The following is a 27,821-nucleotide window of genomic DNA, read 5'->3' as shown; positions in this document are numbered from 1 at the left end:
CTCTTCTCAGAGGACCCTCCCAAGAAGTGTATTTACTGCCTCTATCCAGAGCATGAGGTATGCAAATGTAAAATTTGCAGGACTTTCTCAACCAAGACCCTTAAAGACAGGGAAGGGCGTCTCCTCCTGTGGTTGCAGAGGTTGAAGGATACGGATTCACCTCTTTCTGATGCAGAAAGCCTTGCGTCAGGTGTGGAGGGCGTCTCCTCCTGTGGTTGCAGAGGTTGAAGGATAAGGATTCACCTCTTTCTGATGCAGAAAGCCTTGCGTCAGGTGTGTCTAGAGCCCCTTCTAAGCGTAGAAGTGTGCAGGACTTGCCATCTCCATTCCTAGAGAAGAGGAAGCTTCAGCTCCAGAAGGCTCCTGCTGTGTCTCCACCTCTTCCTGCTACGCCTATGCCCTCGAGATCTGACTCAGGCGTGCACGGCTCCTTCTACGCATGTTTCCACTAAAAAACGTGCTAAATAGTCGATGGGAGCTTCGACTGTCTGTCCGACGGCGAGATCTGCCGTCTCTAGCTCTCTCACAACGACCGTGACGACAACTTGTGCCAGTGGGTCGTCGACGGCGGCTGCGTCGACGTCGTCAGTGTTGACGATGGTGTGTGTCAGCTTCAAATCTGTTTCGTCGACAATTCCGATCTCCTAGTCGACGTCGACAAAGGGAGTCTCGTCGACGTCAAAATCTTAGTCGACGCCTTCGGTGAAGAGAGCCTCTTCATCGGCAGGTGCTCCCTCGACGACGACTGTTTCGTCTGCGGCGGCTCCGTCGACGGCGGCTTTACTGTTACTGAGTTACTGTCGTCGACGTCTACCTTCGCATCATTGCCTCTGGTGCCAATTTCCTCATCCGGTTCTGGGACTCCTGCTGTTGACCCTGTGCTTCAACGTCGACATGTGTCTTTGGATCAACTTCCGATTCCTCGTCACTCTCAGCCTGCATCTCCTCTTTTTGCCACAGACACGCCATTGAACTCTGGGACCTATTCGACACTGCTTCACCGGACATCGCATTCCTTACAGAAACCTGGGTGAACGCATCATCAGCACCCGACATCGCCATAGCCATCCCGGACGCTTACAAGATCATCCGAAAAGACCGCACCAACCAAACAGGAGGAGGCATCGCCATCGTCCATAAGAACACCATCAGAATCACGACCAGCTTCGACGATAACCTTGCAACCGCCGAACACCGCCACTTCCAGATCCACACCGACCCCAGGACCACACTTAGAGGCACCCTCATCTACAGACCACCAGGAACCCGTAAACAATTCTGCGAAGACATCACTGACCTCAACTTCCACCTGGAAATGAAAAACAACAGCAATACCACCACCCTTCTGGACAACCTGGCCAATCTCGAACTCAAACCACTTGTTGACACCCCCACCCATGTAGCCGGACATACGCTCGACCCAATCTTCACCTCCAGCAAGCACATCTCCTTCGATCACACCACAGCTCTCCATTGGACGGACCACAGCTGTGTTCACTTGAGCTACAAAACTACCTCGACCCACAACCCCCCACAACCTATTCCGCGAAGAAACTGGAACAAAATCACCACCGACCAACTCCTCACATCGCTCAACCAAAACCCTCCCGCCCTCTCTTTGGACCCAAACCAAGCTGCCACCAAACTCAAACAATGGATCACTCACAGCGTTGACGAATTAGCACCTTTGAAAAACCACCAAACCAAACAGGGTAGCAAAAAGGCCCCCTGGTTCAACGATGACCTTAAGAAATCCAAGAAACTATGCCGTACTCTCGAGAAAACATGGAGAAAAAAACCAACCAATGACAACCTGACCACCTTCAAGACAGCCACCCGCAAACACCACCAATTGATCCGATCCACCAAAAAATCAGCATTCAAGGATCGACTCGACAACAACGCCCATAACAGCAAGGAACTATTCCAACATCGTCAAAGAATTTACCAACCCCACCGCAGCCTCAAACGACATTACTCCCTCCCAAGACCTCTGCGATTCGTTATCCTCTTTCTTCTACAACAAAATCGCCGACATACATAACAGCTTTGAGAACATTTCCAAAGAACAGTCCACTCCACCCACCTCCGAACCTAAACCGCCCTCTAACAACCTTAGCGCCTGGAACCCAATCACCACTGAAGACACCATCCGCCTAATGAACTCCATCCATTCAGGTTCGCCAACCGACCCCTGTCCCCACCACATCTTCAACAAAGCAGACTCCATCATCGCACCCCATCTCCATGATGTCATCAACTGCTCCTTCAACTCTGCTACCTTCCCAGAAAGCTGGAAACACGCCGAACTCCGCGCCCTCCTGAAGAAACCCACAGCAGACCCCTCTGAACTTAAGAACTACCGCCCCATCTCCCTCCTCCCATTACCTGCCAAAGTCATTGAGAAAGCCGTCAATAGCCAGCTCGCCGCCTTCCTTGAATCCAACAACTCCCTCGACACCTCACAGTCCGGATTTCGAGCCAAACACAGCACCGAAACCGCCCTCATTGCAGCGACAGAGGACATCCGAATGCTACTGATAAACGGAGAAACAGTTGCCCTCATCCTACTCGACCTCTCCGCCGCCTTCGACACAGTCTGTCATAGCACCCTCATACAACGCCTCAGCAACATCGGCATACAAGGAAAAGCCTTGGACTGGATCATCTCGTTCCTCGCCGGGAGAACCCAGAGAGTCCGACTCCCCCCCCCACCCCCCCCCCCCCCCCCCATTCAAATCAGAGGCCACCGAAGTCATCTGCGGAGTACCACAAGGATCATCACTTAGTCCCACCCTCTTCAACGTTTACATGTGGCTCAGGGGTTAGAGGCGGCAGACCTGGAGCTTGAGTTTCGGCCCTGGACCAGGGTTCAATTCCCCGCCTCGGTGGGTCTTGGGCTCAATAATCCCACGGACTCGATAATTCTCGCTCCGGTGCCTTCTCGACTCACGGGTTCACACTCTGCGACTCTGGGCAATAGCTTGCTTAATCTCCACATTGGCCCTTCGCGGCGGGATGCCTGGCTTTCACCTTGTGGATACCCTTCCAGGGCTATCTCACAGGGGAATACCAGGACGGGTTCCCTAAGCAAGCGCGGAGATGCCCCAGGGTAAGTCCTGCGCTATATAAGTTTCATACATTTACATTTACATTTACATGAGCCCCCTCGCATCCATCGTGCGACAACACAATCTCAACATCATCTCCTACGCTGACGACACCCAACTGATCCTTTCCCTCACCAAAGACCCTAACGCCGCCAAAACCAATCTTCACGAAGGCATGAAAGAAGTTGCCGAATGGATGAAAAACAGCCGCCTAAAACTTAACTCAGACAAAACGGAAGTCCTCATCCTAGGATCATCCCCCTCTGCCTGGGACGACTCATGGTGGCCATCGGCCCTGGGCACAGCACCCATACCCACAGACCACGAACGTAACCTAGGCTTAATCCTAGACTCCTCCCTCTCGATGACCAGACAAGTCAACGCCGTCTCATCCTCTTGCTTCAACGTACTTCGTATGCTCAAAAAAATCTTCTGTTGGATCCCCACCGAAACAAGAAAGACTGTCACCCACGCACTGGTCACCAGCCGACTGGACTATGGAAACATCCTCTACGCCGGAACCAGAGCCAAATTACAGAAAAAACTCCAACGCATCCAAAACCCATCAGCCAGACTCATATTGGACATCCCTTGCCAAGCTCACATTACCGGTCACCTGAAAGACCTCCACTGGCTTCCCGTTAACAAGAGAATAACGTTCCGTCTCCTCACCCACGCTCACAAGGCCCTCTACAAACTAGGACCAGAATGCCTCAACACACCACTGTCCTTCTACACACCCACCCGCCAACTAAGATCCTCCAATCAAGCCCTCGCCGCAGTTCCGCGCATCCACAGATCCACCATGGGAGGAAGATCCTTCTCCTACCTGGCGGCCAAGACCTGGAATTCTCTCCCCTCTCACCTCCGCCTTACACAGAACCACATTTCCTTCAGAAAGGAACTTAAAACCTGGCTATTCGATAAATAATGCACCCCTCCCCCAAGCGCCTTGAGACCCTCTGGGTGAGTAGTGCGCTATACAAATTCCTGAACTTGAACTTGAACTAGATTTGGACCCTGACTCTAGTTCGGATGAGGGAGAAGATAATAGATTTTGGGCACCTCGAAGCCCTTCGGGAGCTGGTCATAAAATGTCAGGACTATGAGGACGATCAGGAAGATCATTACTTCCATGAGGAGGAACCTTCTACTCAGATTCCCACAGCACAAATACCGCTATCCCTCATTTCTAATCTCCAAAACATGTTGGAGGAATATAATAGATGATTTCCACCGTCTCACCATGGATCTCCTCAGCCTACGATGCCTGCAACTACAGCGGCTCCTTCCTCTACTGCACTGCCAGAGCCATCTGCGCCATCGGCACCATCTGCACCATCTATTCGGATTCAGGCAACTGTTTATGAGGATGATGACGTTCGCCCGTGCAGTGCCCATAATTGACTTTATCTGGAATGAGGGTGTCAAACTGATGCAGACGCCAAATTCTTTTCCGGCGCTTCTTCCTTGTTTGGAGAAGAAATATAGGGCGCCCCAGGGTTCTCCCGCTTGCCTGGTAGTGCAGCCTAAACCTGATGCCGTGATCACCCTGGCCGCACAGCGCAGTTGCAGGAATCGGTCTTCTCCTATTATCTCACCTCCTGACCGTGCAGAACGTAGTCTTGATGCCATCGGGCGAAAGTTTTCCACTATGGCTTCTACCACCGTGAGGGCTGCGAATTCTCTGGCCATTTTGGGTCGCTACGACCACCAGATGAGGTCGGATAGGTCTTCTTTTATCGACCTCATTCCTGAACCTTCCAGAGCAGAAGCTCAAGATTCTTCAGGAGGGAGAGAAAGCGTCATCAGAGATTATCAACTGCTCAGTAGACATTGCGTGCACTGGTTTTCGTCAGCTTGCGGGGGCAGCTGTTTTACGTCATCAGGGCCGGCTTCGTTCCACCTCTTTTCGTCAGGAGGTTCAGGCGAAAATCCTCGACATGCCCTATGTCGGCGAATCGCTCTTTGGCCAACTTGTGGACGACACACTTCAAACCATCAAAAAGGACACCGAGACAGCTCGTGCCCTAGGCACTTTGCAGTTTCGCAAGCAGCCTTTTCGTGGTGTATGCGGACACGGCACCTCCTTCTTTTCGCGGCGGATCCAACCAGTACCGCTCCTACGGTCAAGGAAATCAGAGATATTCCTCCCAGTCACAGCAGTCCTATCGGCAACAGTCTGCCAAGTCGTACAGAGGAAAGTCTTCCTACAGAGGCTCTGCTTCTAAGAAGCAACGACTTGCCTTCCCCGCTCAAAGTTGGAGGTCGAATCTCCCTTTTCTCTTCCAATTGGTCTTCAATCACTTCGGACCGTTGGGTGCTGGACATTGTGTCAAAAGGCCATGCTTTGGAGTTTGCCAAGTTCCTTCCAAACACTCCTCCAACTGGTCCAGCTCCGGCTCACCTCAAGGAGCTCTTTCAACAAATTCGACTCATGATTCAGAAAGGTGCCATCGAAGTGGTTCCCAAGTCATAGAAGGGGATGGGATTCTATTCCCGTTTTTTCCTAATCCTCAAGAAGTCCGGCGAATGACGTCCGATCCTAGACTTAAGGGCCCTAAACAAGTACCTGAAGTGCCAATCCTTCCGCATGCTCACGCTCGCGGAAATTCTCCGCCTTCTCTCGAAGGGCGACTTCCTTACCACCATCAATCTCCAGGACGCCTATTTCCACATGGCGATACTTCCAAGACACCGAAAGTACTTGCGCTTCCGGGTAGGGCGCAGAGATTTTCAATTCAAGGTTCTGCCTTTCGGCCTTTGCTCCGCCCCACGCGTCTTCACGAAAGTCCTGGCCTTGGTGGTGGCACATCTACGTTTGAAGGGTGTTCAAATCTTTCCCTACCTGGATGACTGTCTCATCAAGTCGCAATCTCGTCATCAGGCGTCTCTTGACACTCGATTCTGTCAGAATGTATTCCACTCCCTCGGTCTGTCCATCAACACCGAGAAGTCTCAGTTCTATCCAGCTCCCTGCAGGACCTTTCTAGGCGCCACTCTGAATACTTCGCTGGCGAAGGCATTCGTGTCTCACGAACGTCAGCTGCGGATTCTACGCCTAGTGGCTCTCCTCCGTTCAAAAGGGTCCGTTTCAGTTCGTGTATTGAAATCTTTTCTCGGGATGGCGTCCTCCTCCCTGATCCCAAATTGCAGGCTCAAAAGTCGCCCAATTCAGGAGGAACTGGACAAACAGTGGAATCAGGTCACCGGCTCTTTCAACGATTTGGTCCTAGTGACCGCTCGGATGAGGTCTGCTCTCCACTGGTGGGCTCAACCGTCCCACATCGCTGCTGGTACTTCTTTCCTGACCATTGCTCCAGAGCTCGTCCTTACCACGGATGCCTCCCTGGAAGGTTGGGGCGCACATCTTCAGAGGCTGTCCATAAAGGGCAAGTGGACCCTGTCTCAACGTTCCTGGCACATCAACAGACTGGAACTAATGGCCATTTCCCTTGCGCTCAAGTCTTTCCGTCTTCTGCTTCAGTGAGAATCAGTGCTCATTCAAACCGACAATAGCACCAGTATGCACTATGTCAACAAATAGGGCGGCACCAAGTCACCGCTCCTCTCTCAGCTGGCACAGAGCATCGGGGACTGGCCGTTCCGTCACCAAATTACCCTGACAGCGGTTAGTCTACCAGACATCTCCAACATCCTATCGGATTCCCTCAGCAGGTCCGCCTCCTCGACCCACGAGTGGGAGTTGCATCAGCCGACTCTGGACTTCATCTTTTGGCTTTGGGGTCGCCCGAACATGGATCTTTTTGCGAGCCCTGTGAACCGGAAATGCCCGTCTTATGCAAGCTGACTTCCCCATCAAGAGTCGTACGGGAATGCCCTTTTGATGGACTGGTGCAATCTATTCGCCTACGCTTTCCCGCCAATCCCGCTGGCACATTCTCCTGATGGCTCCCAGATGGCCTTGACAAGCGTGGCTCTCGGAACTGCTGCTTCTCTCACAGTGGGAACCCATCCTCCTTCGTCCTCGAGCGGATCTCCTCACAATGGACAAGGGTCAGATCTGTCATCCGGACCCTCTCTCTCTCAAATTATCGGCCTGGAACCTGAGCACCTTGAATTTGCCCACTTGAACATTTCGCCAGCATGTAGAGAGGCTCTTGCCAATGCGAGAGCTCCGTCCACAGTGAAGACTTACAAGTTAAAGTGGAAAAGGTTCTGTCACTGGTGTGCATCTGCCAACATCCATCCCTTACACTCTTCTCCTGCTCAGCTTCTGCCGTTCTTTCTGCAGTTGGCTCAATCAGGACTTTCCCACTCCACCTTGGAGGTCTTCCTAGCGGCAATATCTTGTTTTCGGCAGGATCGGTCTTCCTCTCTCTGCTCTTCCAGAGTCATTCGGCAGTTTTTCAAGGGGCTGTTCAGGATGTTTCCGCCCATTCGGCGCCCTCCTCCCACTAAATTATTCACCATTGCACATTGATAGAATTTTGTTGTTTAAAAAGTTCAGTAAGGAGGGTGATTCTATCATTACCTCTACACTTCCTCTACTGTTGTTTTGTAGCCAACTGATTTTCACCTCAATGAACCATTGTTAAAGTCTTTCTTCGCTAATCCCCAATGTCCGGTGGAGCAACGTTTGCATTCATTAGACGTTAAGAGATTCCTTAAATTATACATCGACAGGACAGCGCCCTTTCGTAGGTCTGATCAACTGTTTGTTGTTTACGGGTGCATGCGCAAAGGGCGTTCTGTTACCAAGCCAACTATTGCACGTTGGATTTCCTCAGCAATCTCATTCTGTCATCAGAAGGCCGGCAAGCCTCTTAAATCTACAGTGAGAGCTCATTCCACCAGGGCGATGTCATCCTCTACGGCCCTGTTTGCTGGTGTGCCGATTCACCAAATATGTCGAGCAGCCACGTGGTCCAGCAGGCATACTTTCACAAAGCACTACTGTTTTGAGACGATCAACGAAGCTGATACGGGAGTGGGCCAAGCAGTGGTTCGCAATCTTTTTATATAAGGTGAGCTTCTTTCTTTCCCTCCGCCTGTATGGTTTTTACTATTAGATGTCTGGCAGCATTATGTCATTTCATTGCATTTGTATGCTAATGCATTGCTGTTTTTTCTTGCGGCTAGCTATTACTGCACACTATTCTATTCAAGCTTGTGAATCTATGAAAGACACCCCAATACTGGAGAAGAACAATTGTTAGTTACCTGTAAACGGTGGTTCTCCAGTATTGGTGTCTTTCATAGATTCACATGTGACCCACCCACCTCCCCTCAGAGGCACGCTTCTCCTCCTAGACTCTTTTGTCACTCTTGTGCTACGAAAATCTGAGTGCCTGAGCCTCTGAGGAGAAGGTTCTAGAGGGGTGCTTGCGCCTGATTGGCTGTAGTTCGGACTAGCATAATGACATGGATATGCTATGAAAGTGTTTTTTTCTTTTAATGTATTCCTATGTGTTAATGCTAACCTTGGTACTTATAAGTATTTATGGTTTTAGAATGTATGTAATTATGTTTTTATATACATATACGATTGGTTTTATTGCTATTTTATTTACCGTGGGGCTCCCACTTCGACGACCGGGAATATTCAATCATGTGGATCTATGAAAGACACCAATACTGGAGAACCACCGTTTACAGGTAAGTAACAATTGTTCTTATTCATTTTGCTTATTTATATACTGCAGCAGTAAGTACACATTATACTCACCTACACTTGTATAAAGTTGGAACATCTTGATCTGTCCCTCATTTGGTCGGTGCTGAGGGGTACAGAGGCCTTCTATTTGCTCTGTCAAGATCTTGTTCTCAATGAAGTTCACTTCCTCTGATAGTGTTACGGGAAGGGCACTGCTTGTCTCACTAAAATGCACACTAGTGGGCACTGACTACGTGCAGCTAGAGATGTGCACCTGCCAGGGGCTTGCTCTTGGTAAACCTTGTGTATTCACTCAGACAGGTCACAGAGACAAAAGAACAGGAATGGAAGAAGGAAGGGATGGTTTGTCCTTGTTGTGGGCAGCATCCGCCACCTTATAACCGGCCTTCATAGATATATGTTTCCAGTCAAGTAAAGATAACCCTAATGAAAGGTGTGTGTATGTAGTGATCAAAGACTATCCTCTGGTCATCCAGGTTTCTGCACTCGCAACCATTATTGTAAAATCTATGCCCATAATGTTTGTGAACATTTCTACTCCTACAACCATGAAAACACAATAGGCCATCCATCTGCCACAGGGAAGTAGGCTTTCTTTAGAGGAGCAGGCCAGTAAGCATTAACCCTGGATGCAGCTCAAGTACTGCAATACACTCTACTACATATAATGTTGTATCAACCAGGCCCCCTACAAGGGGAGTCAAGTCTGGCACCTCCTTAACTTTAAAGTGTGAGGAAAAGCCAATGGAGGATCTCCCAATTCGCAGGTCACACTCACGTTTTGCCTCTGGAGTATGAGACGAGCACTTTATACGATCCTTAAGGATTGGGTGCTAAACGTGCTCTGTAAAAGAAATGCATGGGAACCTCATTACAATGGGAAAAAATGGGCATAGATCACACAGTTGCTCAGATGGCAAGCGACTTTTATCCCTGAACTTGCTTATTTTAATCAGACTTGACTACTAATGTGCACAGATCTCGGTGTCCTCTTCTACACTCTTGGCTAGTGAGAGCTATTCGTAATATCTACCAATGAATATGTAAATGTGCAAAGTGCTAAAACAAACATGGACAAAAACTTGCTGATCAAAAATATGTGAATGAATAGAAACAGTAGCTACCAATCACCTAGGTACACTCCTAAGTTGCAAGAAGCTATTTGCTGAGCAGAACAAATGTTGTATATTGCCAGGGTGAATATGACAACTTGCCTCCTTTAATTGGCTCCTTCATTTCGCCTTCTAGTTGCCTGTGCCTCACGGAATAGCTCAGCGAGATTTTCTCTCCAGAAATCCAGAGGAACTCTCTTGCAAGGTAAATCTAGCTTTGTTTCTGTGGAATTCTCCCTCCTCGATGCACTCTTGTTTGCAGGAATGCTGGACATGTTCAGTTTCAAGCATAATTGGCCTGAATCTGTTTTGCAGCGTGGAGACGTGTTGGTGCTGCTGGAGCAGGTTGACAGCAATCACTACCAGTGCCAAAAGGGAGAGGAAAGTGGTGCAGTGCATACGTCAAAGATGAAAATAATCACCCCTCTTGAAAATAAGAGGAAGGTAAGCACTCGGAGCAATCTGTCCCAGCTAGCATCCCACAGAAGCTTAGTGTGTTTTGGTTTTATGTAACTACTAATGAATTTGTATGAAATCTAGTATGTATGGGAAGCTTTTACAGAGGTTTCACAATTAATGAAATCCCTGAAAAGCTTTTAGCAAACGATGCAGGGCTCCCATGTTTCTGAGCCTATTTATGGACTTAGACATGATGTGTTTTTGTTGAGCATGTGGTGAACAACAGGAAACTAAATCTGAGGATAGTCGGCGTGGTGAGGAAGAGGGTGTTTATGAAGGCAGAGCAGGCAGCGTCTCGGCTGCCCAAAATGCAGTGTTCCTCCAGATCACAAAAGTGGTGGAACCAAGAGTTGTCAATTTTTGATGAGTGTCCCATCGTGCCCAATCCTAGATGATGCTTTAACTCTGAACTTGCTTTGCCAGTGTGTTTGTGTTCTGGACAAACATAAGGCAGTATTACGGGCGGTTCAGTTTGGCGTTCTTCTCTGTTACATGCAAATACATTTGATGTAGAAATGTTGTGCTTTATTGGTGTTAAATAGCATTGTTTGCAATAATATCTCCTTAAATGTAATTTAAAACTTGTTTTCAGTGAAGTTTTTTTCTTTATTATCATTTTCTGAACCAGGGGGGAAGAATTCCCTTTGTACCTTCCTCGTGCATGCTTCTGGTGTTACTTTCACATGATGAGTCAGCAAAATCTCTCCTCCCCAGAATCCCCTCCTGCATGACCCTGGCCCGTCTCCTTCATACTGCGGCAGTGCCCGGAAGGACCCTTTGTCCTCAGAGCTGCCTTTTGTTCCACTAACAAACATGTCATATCATGTGGTTGACATATTTACCTTTTGAAAACTTTGATATGGCACTTTTTTTCAATATCACACTTTTTATGCCACAGTTTTATGGTTCTAATCTGCATTATCCAGTATTAGGGGTGTCTTTCATAGATTCACATGCCTGAATCATTCCCCGTCGTCGGAATGCAAGTCCCCGGTAGATAAATAAAGTAATGTCTCATAGACATATAGATAAATAGGCCTAAAGGCCTCACATTAAAAAACCCAACCATGTCCTTTTGTAGAAAGGACCAAACTCTAGAAAAGAGCCAATCAGCTGTCACCTCCCTCTAGAACCCTCCTGGAAGGAGCCTCAGTCCCTCAGATTTTCTACTGCACGTTGTGCTAAGGGAGTCTCCTCTGAGCTCTGCTCAGTTTTTTCTTCACAACTGGTTTTCAGTGTTCTTTGGTATTTTATTCTGTTCCATCTGTGATTGCTGATATCATCATGGCTGACACACCAAAAAAGGGTCTTTTTAGGTCCTGTGGTTCCTGTGGAAAGAAAAGGCTGCATATAGATGACCAACATCAAGACTGTCTGTATTGCCTGTATCCAGACCATTCTTCCAAGGACTGCAAGGTATGTCGTACCTTTTCCACTAAAACCCTCAAAGACTGTGAGGGACGCCTCTTAATCTGGCTCCTGAGGCTAAAAGACAGGGACAACCTGGAATCTTCTGAGGAAAGTTAAGGTTCTTCAGTCTCTTCCAAATCTTCATTAAAGAGACCACGGGGGGCTTCTCCTAGCCCTACGGTGCCTCCTCAAAAGAGGACGTCAAAAAAGTCTTCAGAGGTTCTCTCCAAGGCTACTTCTGCGAAGGTTTCCTCTCAGGAAGTTCCCACCTTCAAAAAGCCTGTTTCGACGGCGGTGTCGTCGACGACGCCTTCATTGTCGAGGAGAGCTAGGTCTACAGCAGTGTATGTGTCAACATCGACGACGACTGTTTCTTCGTCGATGGCATTGACGTCGATGTCCTCGTCGACGACTACGACCCCATCGTCGGCGGCAGGTAAGACGGTCGTCGACGCTGCACTCGCCGAGGATGGAATTGACGACTACCTCGAAGACGAAGTTGTCGACACCATCGACGAAAACGTTGTTGACAAAGGTGCCGTCGACGAAGATACCATCGACGAAGACTTCGCCGACGAAGTCTCCAGTGAGGTCTCCACTGATGACGGTGGCCCCGTCGACGATGAATCCTCTGGCATCGACACCCCGTTGACGTTCTGCCGTCGATGACGAGCCCGTCGACGATGATGGATTCAGGTCTGCAAAGCACAAATGTGCACTTAAAGATAACAAAAAAGGCGCCTACGCCGTCTTTAACATCGCCAAGCAGAGTCCATCCACCGCCTCCAGCATGTCTTCTTCAGGAGGAGGATTTAGATGAAGGGGACATGTTTCAGACGACGACAAGCCCTTCAGAGCTTCATGTCAAATGTCAGAGTTCAGACGAAGCAGGGGATCAGGAGGAGGAATATCATCCACCGCCACCTCCAATGGTTTGCTTTCCAGCCTCTTTAGTTTCGGACTTGCGGTACCTCATACAAGACTATAAACAGAGGTTTCCAGAGTCTCCTGCTCCTCAACCTTCCGCAGTATCTCCCTCACCAAGACCACGGCCTCCACCTTTGAGTGTACAGCCGGAGCGGATTGATCTACTGCATCCTCCGTCTACTGATGAGGAGGAGGAAGAAGAGCAGCAGGAAGAGGGAGAACTGCAAGATACTCAGTCTAACCACGATGACTGGGAGGACTATGTCATTCCCTCTCCTGCATCTCCAGTACCTGCGCCAGCAGATTCACCACCCGGCGACATTGGAGGGTTCCATAATGTGGTTGAGAGGGCCGCTCAACGTTTCAAAATTCCAATGGTCACCCAACAGCAAGACTGCTTCTTATATGATTTTAAGGAGCCTCTTAAAAAAATCAGTAAGATCAATACCCATTATTGAATACCTGTGGGAGCAGGGTGTTCAGGTCATGCAGAACCCTTCCTCGGTACCTCCGGTAGTACCTCGCTTAGATAAGAAGTATCGGGCACCTGATACTGCACCGGCGTGTTTAATAGGACACCCCAAGTCAGATTCGGTTTTACATAGGCGGCCCAGAAGAAGTCCAAAAACCTTCTGCCCCGTTATCAGCCCCTCCAGATAAGGAAGGCCGAAGATTAGACAACATTGGGAAGTGGTTCTCGTCAATGTCTGCAGTAAGTGAAGGCGGCCAATGCTTTGGCGCTTTTGGGGCGCTACAATAGACAACTATGGGCAGATATAGCCCCATATCTAGCGGAGTTACCGAACGAGTCAAAAGAAGAGGCGAAGATGATATTGATAGAGGGTGAAGCCTCGGAGTCAGACATAATAGACTGTGCGATGGATATCGCAACTACAGGATTTCGTCAGCTGGCTGGGGCGGCATTCTTGCGGCGCCAAGTTTGGCTAAGTGCAACTTCCTTTCGTCCCGAGATACAAACAATAATACTGGATATGCCCTATGATGGGCAATTTCTCTTCGGCTCACAGATTAATGAAGCTCTGCAGAGTATAAAAAAGGACACTGACACTGCTAAAGCATTGGGCACTCTCCAGTACAAAAGTCAGTCCTTTCGTGGGTCTAGAGGTAGAGGACAGTCCTCTTATAGAGGGGACTACCAGTACCGCTCTTCATATTCTTCAGGCCAGAATCGATCCCTGTATCAACAGCGACAGCAACATAGCCAACAATCCTCTTCTGGCAAGATGTCCTTTTGTGGTAAAGGCCAAACAATGACCTTTCACTTCAGCCAGTCTCAGATTAATTTCCATCATTAAAAATTGGAGGGAAGATCTTCCCATTTCATAAAAAATTGAAAGCAAATTACCACGGACCGTTGGGTTCTACAATTAGTTCAATTCGGCCATTCTCTGGAATTTATGCATATACCTCCCCAGCCACCTCCAGGCCCTATGCTTCACAAAAATCTATGTCTGCTTCGCCGAGAAGTCTCTCTTATGCTCCAGAAAGGGGTGATAGAGAAGGTCCCTCTGTCTCATCGAGGGAAAGGATTTTATTCCTGCTTCTTTTTAGTTCAGAAAAAAGAGAAGAAGTGGAGACCGATTTTGGACCACAGAGCCCTCAACAATTCATGAAGAACGCATGGTAACGATCCAGGTCTTGCAACTCCTGGAGGGGGGAGATTACATGGCGTCCCTGGACCTTCCGGACGCTTACTTCCATATCCTGATTCACAGAAATCACAAGAAATATTTAAGATTTACAGTGGCAGGCAGACACTTTCAATTTCGCGTCCTGCCTTTCGGGCTCAAGTCTGCACCTCGCATCTTTACAAAGTGTCTCTCCCCAGTAGCTGCATATCTCCGACAGAGCCACCATCAAGTCTTTCCATATCTGGACGACTGGCTGATCAAGGCTCCATCCTTAGAACACGCGTCCAGGTCTTCCAACCTCTGTCTGCAGCTTTTCAATTGTTTAGGACTCGCGCTCAATCGGGTGAAATTAGTCCTTCTACCTTCTCAGCGCATCAACTTCCTAGGTGCAACCCTCGACACACAACTGAGGAAAGCCTTCCTATTTCAAGAGAGGAAGGACAAACTTTTGGCACTGGCTATTCTCGTGGCTTCAAAGAGGACCTTAACAGTCCGCCTTTTCAAATCCCTTCTGGGAATGATGTCGTCATGTATCCTCTTAGTACCTCACTGCCGTCTGCGGATGCGCCCCCTCCAGGAGACACTCTCAAAGCAATGGGTCCAATGCACAGGGTCGTTCGATGATCTCATAAAAGTCACTCCTCATATGGTCAAGGCCCTGCAATGGTGGATGTCTTTTCAGAACCTTTCTTAAGGCTTACCATTTCTGCTTCCAGCTGCACCGCATATCATCACAACAGACGCCTTCTTGGAAGGTTGGAGAGCTTTTCTCCAGGAGCTACAGATAAGCGGAAAGTGGTCCCCCTTTGAAAAAGGGCTCCATATCAATCTCCTCAAACTGCGGGCAGTCTTCCTTGCCCTTCAAGCCTTTCTTCCAAGAATCAAAAATTCCCTGGTGCTCGTCCGTACAGACAACACTACGACGATGCACTACCTCAACAAACAGGGAGGGACTCGCTCTCTGACACTCTCTCAAGAGTCGCAGAGAATCTGGAACTGGTTCATCGGACACAATATATCTCTTCGGGCGGAGTACGTCCCAGGCATGGACAATGTACTCGCCGACTCATTAAGCAGACAGAGAGCAACGTCTCACGAGTGGGAACTGGATCAAGAGATCCTCAACCAAGTCTTCTCACGATGGGGCACTCCTCGGATCGACCTGTTCGCCACAAGATCCAACGCCAGATGCCCACACTTCGCAAGTTGGCATCCCAGAAAGGGTCTCTAGGGAATGCATTTTTGATCGCATGGTGCAACGTCTTTGCGTACGCCTTTCCACCATTTCCAATGATTCCCAGAGTCCTCAGGAAATTGAAGGCGGAGCCTTGTACACTCATTTTGATAGCCCCAACTTGGCCTCGCCAACATTGGTTCACGGAACTCCACCGCCTGTCTCTGGAGCCGCCAAGACGCTTGAAACAGTTTCCGTCTCTACGATGAGCAACCAGCAAGTCCAGCATCCGAATCTAGCTTCACTCAAATTAGCCGCATGGCTCCTGAGTTCAGAGAACTTCAGAATTTGAATATTCCGCCAGACTGTAGAGCCATCCTGGCTCGAGCACGAGCGGATAGTACCAACAAAACCTACTCTTTGAAATGGAAGAGGTTTTGCATCTGGTGTAAGGCTCAAGGGATACATCCTTTGTCTTCCTCTCCGGAACAAGTGTTGCCTTATCTGCTATATCTGGCAACCTCAGGCCTTGCTCATGCTTCCGTCAGGGTCCACTTGGCTGCGATATTCCGTTACAGAAGATCTCCTACGGGTCCTTCTCTTTGGTCTCACAGATTGATCAAACAATTTCTGAAAGGACTCTACAGGACTTTTCCCCCTGTGAAAATGTTGCCGCCTACCTGGCACCTTAACACATTCCTTAATCAGCTCATGAAGCATCCCTTTGAGCCGGTACACCGGGCTGACCTGAAATACCTCTCTTGAAAGACAGCCCTCCTGCTTGCACTCACCTCCGCAAGGCGGGTGAGTGAGCTCCAAGCCTTTTCGATACAGGATCCCTTTCTGCAATTCAAGCAGGACAGAGTAATTTTACAGACAAATCCAAAATGTATTCCAAAAGTCCCGTCTGACTTCCATCTCAACGAACCTGTGGTCTTGCGCTCTTTCTTTCCGAATCCCAGTACTGCAGCGGAAAGGTCGTTACGCGCTCTAGATCTTAAACGTTGCCTGAAATTCTATATCGAAAAGACAAAAGCCTTCAGAAAGTCAAATCAGCTATTCGTGGCTTACAGTAGGCCCAGGAGGGGCCTTCCACTCACCAAACAAAGTATTTCCCGCTGGATTTCGGCAGCTATTTCATTTTGTCATGAACAAGCAGGGCAACCCCTGCAATCTAACGTGCAAGCCCACTCTACCAGGGCAATATCTACATTCATGGCGCTTTTTGCAGGAGTGCCGGTCAGACATTTGTAGAGCGGCAACATGGAAGTCGCCACATACCTTCACTAGGCATTACTGCCTGGATACAGAACTCATGAAGGATGCTGCAGTGGGACAAGCAGTACTTAATCATGTGTTTCAGTAGAGGTGAGCCTCTTTTCATCCCTCCATCCTTCTAATATGTGCACATTTCTCTATTGTATAATTTAGTGGTATTTCCTGCTTGCAAATGCATGATTAGTCATTTGATATGTTGTTATCTAATGACTTGTATATCCTATACTATCCGAAATGTGCTTTGTTCATTGCTTGCTATTCTGATTCAGGCATGTGAATCTATGAAAGACACCCCTAATACTGGATAAGAAATGTTACTTACCTGTAACTGCAGTTATCCAGTATTGGTGTCTTTCATAGATTCTCCTGCAACCCTCCCGCCTCCCCTGGAAGGGCTCACCTACTTCTCTCAGTAATACGCCTACTTAGCATTGTGCGTACGAAAATCTGAGGGACTGAGGCTCCTTCCAGGAGGGTTCTAGAGGGAGGTGACAGCTGATTGGCTCTTTTCTAGAGTTTGGTCCTTTCTACAAAAGGACATGGTTAGGTTATTAATGTGAGGCCTTTAGGCCTATATATCTATATGTCTATGGGACATTACTTTATGTTCGAGGCATGTGGGCTGCTCAATTCATATCTTAGCATAGATCGCCGCCTAGTGTTGGGTCCGGATGTTTGCACTTTGTTGTCCTGGAAGAGTCTTCGAAGTATCACAAGATAGGTGACTCCTCCCCTGGACTACAGGACGCATGGGCATCTTCTCCATCTTCAGATTGTTTTTTTCCGCCATTGGGTTCGGATGCTATTCCTCAACTCCAACTTCGGAACCAAAACTTTTCAACTTTCTAAGGCCATCTCGATCCGGTCGACGACGCGGGCCGTTGGGCCTTTTCTACGCCACGTGGGCCTGCTGCCGATGGAAAGGACCCCATTTAAAAGGTGCCCACTATGTCACTCCAAGTTCCCACATCCTGATAAACATACAGTATGTAACAAGTGCTTCTCTCCCGAGCACAACGTGGAAGATTGTCCAGCTTGTGCTCAGTTTCGGTCGAAGAAAACTATTCGGAACCGACGGGTCGCTAGACAAGAGATGCAGCGGCAGGCACCGGAACCGGAGAACATTTTCGATGACGAACACGACCTCCCAGAAGCGGCGGACTCCGACCTCGAAATTGTCACCGTTGAAGACCAGTCGGACTCTGATGACCAGATCACACCGGGGCAAACTGTGAGTACCACGCCCCCTAACCCCCTTCCATCTCAAGACAAGGCTCCGGTCGAAGCATCGCCTAAAGGCCTTAGCCGAGATCGACAAACCCTTTCAGAGACCCCGCCTTCTGTCTCGGCTCCGAAGACCAAACCCAAGCCTTCTGAGACCCCGGGAACTAGCTACACTATTCCCAAAAAGGCAGCCGAACCGAAAAAGGTTGTCGAGCCGAAGAAAACCATCGAAACAAAAAAGGTCGTCAATCCCAAGAGAATAGTCGACCCGAAAAAGGCCGTCGACCCGAAAAATAGTATTGACCTCCCAAAAGCAGGTCACACTAAAATTCCTGGTGACCCGAAGAAGGCAGCCGAGTCCACTAAAAAAACTATAGATCTAAAAAAGGTTATCGAACCGAAAACACCAGTTGACCCGAAAAAAGGTATCGAACCAAAAAACACGGTTGATCCGAAAAAGGTCGTCGAACCAAAGTAGGTCGTCGAACCAAAAAAGACGGTAAAGACGAAACACGTCGAACAAAAGGGAGTCGCCGAGCCGAAAAAGGTCACAGACCCAAAAACTGCAGTAGAGCCGAAAGATGCTCCGCAGCCTAATGCCCTCGAGCCAAAGACTCAAAAACAAGTCACAAAGCCAAAATCATCGGCGCCAAAACCACGGACAGTTGAGGAAGAACTTTTCCACCCTGATCCAGTGGAGGAAGAACAACCTAAACTGTATATAGACCCTAAAACAGCACGGGTAACAGTTTACCACAGGAAGAAGAGACCTTTGGACACTGACACTTCTTCCCCTGTTCCTCCAAAGAAGAAAGACTTTGCAACATATCTCTCAAGGCCTTTCACTCCTCCTCCTTTCTTTCCTGACATGCCTTATGTACCTTACTCTCCTTCACATTATGATGAGGCAGAAAACATAGGGGACAATCCTCTAGATAACTTTGGAGACCCTGAGGATCAGGATGTGCAGGATAACACATGAGATGACCAAAATGATCCCTATGATACATACGACCCACAACCCATCCCTGACACCACTACATATCCCACAAAGCCGTCGCCTACTGACGACACCATTGTCTTTAACCAACTAGTGGATAGGGCAGCTAAATATCACAATGTAGACATGCACACTGACCCAATAGAAGAGGATTTCCTATTCGACACCTTTCCTACTTCAGAAAAAAGCGTACGTACACTTCCTATGTTAAAAGGGGTACTAAAACACGCGCCAGACATGTTTAAAGATCCAGCCAGAGCGCGCGTCCTCAATCCCAGAATTGAGAAAAAGTATAAAGCCCCTACAGACCCTTCTTATATTAAATCACAGTTGCTTTAGAATCATTAGTGGTAGCAAACGCTCGAAAGCGAGCTAATTCACAGACAACAGGAGATGCTCCCCCTCCTGACAGAGTCAAATATACTAGAATCCTCAGGCAAAAGAGTGGCATCCCAAGCAGCAAACACTTGGAGAATTGCAAACACACAGGCTCTATTAGCATGATACGATGGAGCACATTATGACCAGCTGGAAGGTTTACTACAACACCTCCCAGAACCATTCAAATCTAAAGCTAACGACCTAATACAGGAAGGTAAATTTATAACAAATACTTCCATTAAATGTGCACTTGACGCAGCTGACACAGCAGCTAGGTCGATTAACACTAGCGTATTACTACGCCGGCATGCGTGGCTACGCATTTCCGGATTTAAAAATGATTGCAGTCAACCATCCTCAACCAACCAGTTAACCAAGACTTTCTGTTTGGCCCTGCAGTAGACACCATCTTGGAAAGGATGAAAAAGGATACTGATACTGCAAAGTCAATGGGCGCACTTCAGTTCCAACAATCCAGAAGTTCATTTTGTCGCTCCTCCTTTCGAGGCTCAGGTAGAGGCAACACATCACAAACTTCCTCTACTTTCAAGAGTAATACCCAGAGCACCTTTAATAAAGGCTCCAACTGAGGAGGTTATAGAGGCAATAATAACAAGTGCAGAGGACGTGGTGGCAACCACACCAGAGCCTCCACCGCCACCAAACAGTGACTTGCTCATACTCCCTCCAGACCACTCAACACCGGTCGGAGGCAGACTAACACAATTCCTACCAGTCTGGAACGCAATTACCACAGACAGGTGGGTGAGACAAATTATCCAGTATGGTTATTGCCTGGAACTCACTTCTACTCCACCCAACATACCGCCCAAACACCGTCCTATGTCCAAGGAACACGTCACGCTTTTACAACAAGAGGGAACATCCATGCTGGAAAAGGGAGCCATAGAGCCAGTCCCTTTTCAACACCAAGGGACAGGAGTATATTCCCTATACTTCCTTATTCCCTCAGACCAATATTGGACCTCAGAACCAATACATACTCTCAGAGCATTTCCATATGATCACTCTTCAACAAGTACTCCCGTTACTCCAACAAGGCGACTTCCTCGCTACATTAGACCTCAAGGATGCATACTTTCACATTCCTATACATCTAGCTCACAGAAAATACCTCAGGTTCACGATAGAAGGTCAACACTATCAATTCAAAGTTTTCCCCTTCGGGGTAACTACAGCACCAAGGGTTTTCACAAAATGCCTAGCAGTAGTAGCAGCACACCTAAGAAGGCAACACATCCATGTGTTCCCCTACCTGGACGATTGGCTCATAAAAGCCAACTCATACGCCCAGACAGTTTGGGTTTTTCCATAAACAACACAAAATCACATCTGCAGCCCTCCCACATACAACAATATCTGGGAGCAACAATAGACACCTCAGTGGCGAAAGCATATCCAAATCCAGCCAGGATAGCCAACATGCAGTCTCTAATTCAAAGATTTCACCCACAACACTCCTTGCCAGCTCGAGTGTTCATGCAGCTCATAGGCATGATGGCTTCCTGCATATTCATTGTCCCTCATGCCCGACTTCAAATACGTCCATTGCAGGAATGCCTAGCACGGCAGTGGAACCAAGTTCAAGGACAACTAAAAGACCTAGTGTTGGTAGACAGTCACACTTGCAACTCTCTGCAGTGGTGGAACCCACAAAACCTTTCCAAGGGGCGGCTGTTCCAAGAGCCGGTTCCACAGGTAGTGCTAACAGCGGACGCATCACTGACAGGTTGGGGAGCCCACCTACTTCAATACACAGTCCAAGGGCTCTGGACAGTCAAGCAAAAGACACTGCATATAAACCACTTAGAGTTGCTAGCAGTATTTCTAGCAATGAAAGCCTTCCAGAAATACTTGTACAACAAGGCTGTATTGATCCGGACGGACAACATGACAGCCATGTACTACATACAGAAACAGGGAGGGACACATTCTCCGCAGCTGACTCACCTGGCATTGAGCATATGTAGGTGGGCAATTCCCAAAAACATCTTTCTCCTGGCAGAACATCTCCCAGGAATAGACAATCAGATCGCAGATCTACTAAGCAGACACAGCCAACAGATACACAAATGGGAGATTCACCCTCAAGTCCTCCAACCATTCTTCAAAAGGTGGGGGCATCCAGAGATAGATCTGTTCTCCACGAAAGAAAACTCAAAATGCCAGTCCTTTGCCGCAAGGTTCCCACACCCGTTGTCACAAGGCAATGCAATATGGATGAACTGGTGAGGCAGATTTGCGTACGCTTTTCCGCCAACCCCACTGATTCCATTAGTGGCACGCAAACTAAAGCAACAGTACCTCACAATGATCCTAGTTGCTCCCACATGGGCAAGACAGCCATGGTACACGACACTCCTAGAACTCTCGGTAGTCCCACACCAAAGGCTGCGCCTATCGCCACAGCTGTTAAAGCAGAACCGTGGAGAAATCAGGCACCCAGATCCCAATCAGATGAACCTAGCGATCTGGCTCCTGAAGTCTTAGAGTTCGGATATCTTAACTTGCCTCCAGACTGTATGAACATTATCAAGGAAGCAAGACGCCCAACTACTAGAGCATGCTACGCAGCTAAAATGGAAAAGATTTGTAATTTACTGTAATAATAACCAAATCAATCTTTTAGATACCTCCATCCAAAACATAATATGTTACTTATTACATCTTCAAAGATGCAATTTAGCATACTCTTCCATAAGGCTACACCTTGCTGCTATAGCAGCATATCTCCAGAACGGACACCTGTCCCTGTTCAGAATACCACCTATCAAAGCTTTTATGGAAGGACTCAAAAGAATTATCACTCCAAGACATCCACCTGTGCCAGTCTGGAACTAAAACGTAGTACTTACCAGACTTATGGGGCCACCTTTCGAACCACTCCATTCGTGCGAATTACAATTCCTAACATGGAAGGTGGCATTTTTGGTGGCCATTACCTCCCTCAGGCGAGTGAGCGAGCTACGGTTCAAGAACCTTTCATGCAAATACATCAGAATAAGGTTGTGCTCCATACTAACCCTAAGTTCATGCCAACAGTTATATCAACATTTCATCTCAATCAGTCAATAGATTTGCCAGTTTTCTTCCAAAACCCGCAATCAGTGGCTGAAAGAGCTGTACAAACACTAGATGTAAAAAGAGCTCTATTATATTACGTTGACAGAACTAAAGCTTTCAGAAAGACCAAACAACTATTTGTTGCTTTTGCTCCACAGCATAAGGGTAATCCTATTTCTAAATCAGGAATAGCCAGATGGATAGTTAAGTGCATTCAAATATGCTATCAAAAGGCCAAACGCACTCTAGCAGTTCCCCCAAAAGCCCACTCAACGCGCAAAATGGGGCAGCTATGGCTTTCCTAGGAAATATTCCACTAGAAGACCTATGTAGAGCAGCTACATGGTCTACCATACACACTTTCACTAAACACTACTGTGTAGACGTGCAAGCAAAGCAGCAAGCTGCTGTAGGCCAGGCTGTCCTAAAAACTCTTTCAACCTGCTGCAGCTGGTACAGGTGACCACCGCTAGAGGAGATACTGCTATACAGTCTATGCTAAGATATGAATTCAGCAGCCCACATGCCTCGAACGGAAAATGCTACTTACCAGTATGCATCTGTTCTTAGCATGTAGGGCTGCTGACATTCATATTGCCCACCCTCCTCCCCGGTGCCTGTCACAGCTGCAGTAATACTTTTTACATACATTTACATGTTAATCTCTTACTTTTCTATGCTCCATCTTTGCCACAATGGCGAAAAACAATCTGAAGATGGAGAAGATGCCCATGCGCACTGTAGTCCAGGGGAGGAGTCACCTATCTCGTGATACTTCGAAGACTCTTCCAGGACAACAAAGTGCAAACATCTGGACCCAACACTAGGCGGCGATCTATGCTAAGATATGAATGTCAGCAGCCCTACATGCCAAGAACAGATGCATACTGGTAAGTAGCATTTTCTTTATGTATCAGGGACTCCCATTCCGACTACGGGGAAGGATTCAGACATGTGAATCTATGAAAGACACCAATACTGGATAACTGCAGTTACAGGTAAGTAACGCATTTCTTCTTTTCTGCCAACCATTTTTCTATAGCAATCCTTCCCGGTGTTTGGTGCGGTTCGAAGGAGTGCTCTGATTTCACAAGTGTGATAGACACATATGGTCTAGTCATGCAGTCATCCTGGCTACTGATTTACTACGTCCTACCTGCGTTGGTGTTTACTATTTTTTGTTTTGCTTCATTTCACGGAGTAATTTGTTGGTGGAAGGCCTGATTCAGAGAAACGTTTTAAATATCCCTCAAGATAAATGCCCATGTTACGCTCTTTTGCTTAATTACAAAATTCCACACTTGGACCACAGAAAACTCTTAATTTCAGATTTTACCTACATGCACCTATTTCTCCTAGTTTTCTATGTACGAACTGTCCACATAGTGAACATTAGGCAGTGGTTTAGGGATAGTTGTAGTTCTACAATACTTTAATTTTTTTCTCTTCATATGGAAATATTTTTTCCATTTGAAACAATCACTTACACTAGCCCTCCCTATATATGGAGGGAGTTAAGGGGCTTACTCGATTACATCTTCTTTTCTGAGGTGCAAATTAAAGAGTGCAAAAAGTGTGAGGACATTAGCATTGTTTGGGAACATTAAAAAAAGTATGATATTGGTGGTCACCATGTTTGCATTTCTGACATTCACCAAACATGCATTGGAAACCCTGTTTCTAAACATATTGGTCACACTTAGAGCTAACTGTGCTTCATTCTGTGCATTTTGCCAATTTTCCACATTTATAAGTGCAGGCTCTGCATTGAAATAGCTGTACATCCTGGTTTTGTGAATCGGAATCGGGGATTCTTGAGTGTAGAGTGGACTGTAGACTCTAGTAATGTCTTAAAAAGGTTCCATGTGTGGGCATTTGTGCCTTTCTGGTAAAACCTGTATAGCTAGTAACAAGTAACTATTTCAGAGTTCAATGCACTTTTTTGTGGACTTTCCATGTACATGCTGCAGGTTTATATAGCTACTTTTAGATCATATGTTTCTGCTGGTGTTTTGTTCCATCTTTGTAGTTGTTCGTTGTTTGACCCCAAATCTCACTACCATACAATGCATGTGGCAGAATTAGTAGGGGTGGTTTTTAATTTTAGTTATTTTAATGAATTATGTTCCTTTCAAAAGGTACATGAATATTCATTTTTTCGCTCTTTTTTAGGACTGGAATAGTGCATCCAAGAATGGTGACATCAACACTCCCCATGCTCTTGTACTGCATGATTTTTCCGGAGGTAAGCATTGTATGGAAATGCATTAAGCCACATCACTCTGTGTCTGAACAGTTGATGCAGACAAGCCAAAATTCATAGTGCTCCAATATGTACTTCAGTAGCAAAAGCACAGAAAGTACAGTATTCCCCCAAATGATTTTATTTTGTTTTTAAGTCAGGGAATGAGTTTTGAACTCTAAACTCCAAAGAATGAGCACTATACAGCTAATCGAAAACTCCTGAATAAAGAAGGCAGCAATCCTGTGCTTATTCATTCATTTCCAAAACCTCCTTTATGCTATTGAACATGAAGTTAATTCTATTATCCATCACTGATTCATGAGGCAACCCATCCATTTTCCTAACATATGACAAATTCGAAAGGCACACTGCCACTCAAACCCATCATCACCTGGGGCCAGTTCACTAAAGAGTGGTGAATGTGTTCTAGCAAATAAAAGAACTAATTTTCTTACAAGCCTCCACTAGATGCTCCAGGATTGATCTCCACCTCTCGATTGTGCCACTGACAGACACTGTCACTCACCCATTGAAGGCAAGGTCCTGCCAAATCCACCTATGTTGGTGGGATCAACCTCACCATCATTTCATGCCTGCCTCCACTTCTTCAGGTCCCTCCTGACTTGGTTCTGTATTCTCAGGTCCATTCTGAATCCTCCACCCTCACTTAGTAACAATTAGCCTATCAACTCCCATAGCCTCCCACCAGCTTGCCTTCTATAGACCGAGCAGTTTCTGGCTTGCCAGTTATCAGATTGAAGCTTCTGCCACTGACCCAACAAGTAAGCCACCTTGCTCGCCAATGGTTTCAGGGCCCGCTCCTGAAGACTTGGGATCATCCCTTTGACTTGCATATGCCCTTATCCCTGTGGCAGATATCTTGCAAGAGCATCTGCTCAACTTCTATAACGCACACTATTGTGCTACCTTCATTATCAATATAATCAAATCTCATCGATACCACTGACATAGTCAAGATTCTTGCAATCTTTTATAATCTCCTTACTGTGGCACCAATAACGTTAACTGAAAGACACCACATACTTCATATGAATTACATCTATAGAGAGAAGCAACATAAATACATTTCATTCTCCCATATCTGCCGATGCAGTTGACAATACTCAATTCCTAAAATGTATGCCTCCAATTTTTTATTTGAATAAATCATTGCGAGTATAATCAATCATATGAGATAGCTGAATGGTTAGTCTGTGTTCCTTGATTATTACTGTTATTGTATATGGAGTACATCACATTTTAAACCTTGTGGTTTGTCCTAACACTTTGCAGTGTTTCATTTAAGGATTTAGACATGGAACAGTTAATTTCCTCACTCTGGATGCAAAACATGGAATACAAGTTTTACTGAAAAATCCTAGTATAAACGCAACATTCTGGCTTTTTTGCAGGCACAGTAAGTGAGCCCACCAGAATATTTCTGACAACTTGTAGGGGCCTTGAAATGCAGTGATTTCAAGTACCTTAAAGGATCAGGTACATAAAGGCATGTGGTGGTAGAAAGCTCTGATCCTATTGCGAAAGATCATCTTTATGATGAAGGTAAATAATACGCACTAGTACAGCTCAATATACAACCTGGATTGTTTATAGGTGTTGACTCCAGGTGTTATTTCCCAACTCTGTCGTACTCATATCATTGAGTTTAAAGAGGTAAAGGACCGAACAGATCTGCACCTACTCAAAACAATGACTAACAGTCACATAAACATCTTTCCAGACGATAGGAATTAGTTCAAGCGCACCACAAGAAGTTCACGTTCCCCTAGGTAATGCAACTACTAAGACAAATCTGTTCTTTTTTTTGCCTAAAGTGAAGTCTACCAGCAATTGCCGGTAGACTGCTGAAAGTTGGCTTTTAATGTTTATGCTGTGATGGACACGTATATCGGAAGAGAAGGTACCTTTGGAGGAGGCATCGATATTAGAAGGTAGGCAGGTGTATAGAGTGAAAGGTACCTTCATTTTAGAAAATAGGCTGTTACAGATCACAAACCAATGCAGGCCTAGAAGGAGTGGTCATTAAAGTAATTTTTACTGGTGTCACAAAAACACCACAGTATTTAATTCTAATAAATGATCGATATTTGAAATGATGAACTCCTGATGATGATCTGAATAAACCATGCGGCCCTTTATAGGATTCCAGAATTGAGGCAGACGCAGAAGTCATGGAGTTGAAGATTTTAACCAGCAAACACCCACCATTCGCATCCAAGGAATCCAAGCAGATAGTGTCATCATCTACAATAAGTGCACCGTTTTCAGTGCACAGTCTGCAAGAGTGCTGCAAGTTACTTTTCTTTACTTTGTAATAACCATTGACAGGGTGGCTTTGGGATGTGTTAGAGCAGACTAGGCACAGCACTCCGCTGAGTCTGAGAGCAACACTTAGACTTGCATACAGTCAGCAACAATCACCTTTGAAGCTGCAAAATGTTGCAGGAACCCCGTGGCATTATAATAAAGCTGCAACTTCGTAATAAAAGCACAGGTTGAATGGCCTTATGTTGCTTATCTCACCTTCCTATTGCCATTTATTTGCTTCACCAAACCGTGTGTGCGCTGCGGCTGCTGTAGCTATCCTGTCCACCTTTTCTGCCAGCCCAGCCTATCCTGGTGCCACTCTTTGTGCTAAAGAACGGCATCAAGATTGACTAGCTATCCCAGGGCAAAGCAACTTAGAACTCTCAGCAGAGACTCGGGATCTTCTCTGTTTGTTCCCCAGCTCTCTGATGCACCATAGGCCTTTGAACTGTGCATGTCCAGCTTGGTCCAGTTGTCAGCCTGACTTAGGTACTTTAATTTACTACGCATTGTGCAGTGAAGCTCCTGCCCCTGCCCCCTTCAAAACACCACCTTAATTGGGATACTGTCAGGGGCTTATGGCACTGCCTGAACTCTCACATTCACAAATTGCTTCTCCTAACAGGCCTTTGATCCTGCCACAATACTTTGCAAAACCCAGTAAGAAGACCAAATACTAGCTATTGTCTGGCCTAGAAGCATTTCCAAATGTTCCCTCCACATTTTCCTTAAGTCTAATGCAATCCTTTGAAATGGTTTGCCACAAGTACTCTACTTTTTGTGCATTTCTGTACTTTTG

General features: G+C 46.9%; 1 protein-coding gene across 5 annotated transcripts in view; it reads left to right on the top strand.

The window, feature by feature from the left end:
- Positions 1–27,821, top strand: part of SH3D19 (SH3 domain containing 19) — a 571,044-nt gene that overhangs the window by 474,851 nt on the left and 68,372 nt on the right. For all 5 annotated transcript variants that reach the window (XM_086962289.1, XM_086962292.1, XM_086962290.1 and 2 more), the window contains exons 12-14: positions 9,997–10,065; positions 10,176–10,304; positions 24,622–24,694. In XM_086962289.1, the coding sequence (XP_086818415.1) occupies positions 9,997–10,065; positions 10,176–10,304; positions 24,622–24,694 (271 nt within the window). The remainder of the gene's footprint in view (positions 1–9,996; positions 10,066–10,175; positions 10,305–24,621; positions 24,695–27,821) is intronic.

Source organism: Lissotriton vulgaris, chromosome 3_1 (assembly GCF_964263255.1).
Source record: "Lissotriton vulgaris chromosome 3_1, aLisVul1.2, whole genome shotgun sequence".
Classification (NCBI taxonomy): domain Eukaryota; kingdom Metazoa; phylum Chordata; class Amphibia; order Caudata; family Salamandridae; genus Lissotriton; species Lissotriton vulgaris.
Note: the sequence above shows the minus strand (reverse complement) of the source record. Positions and strands in the feature narration are given on the sequence as shown.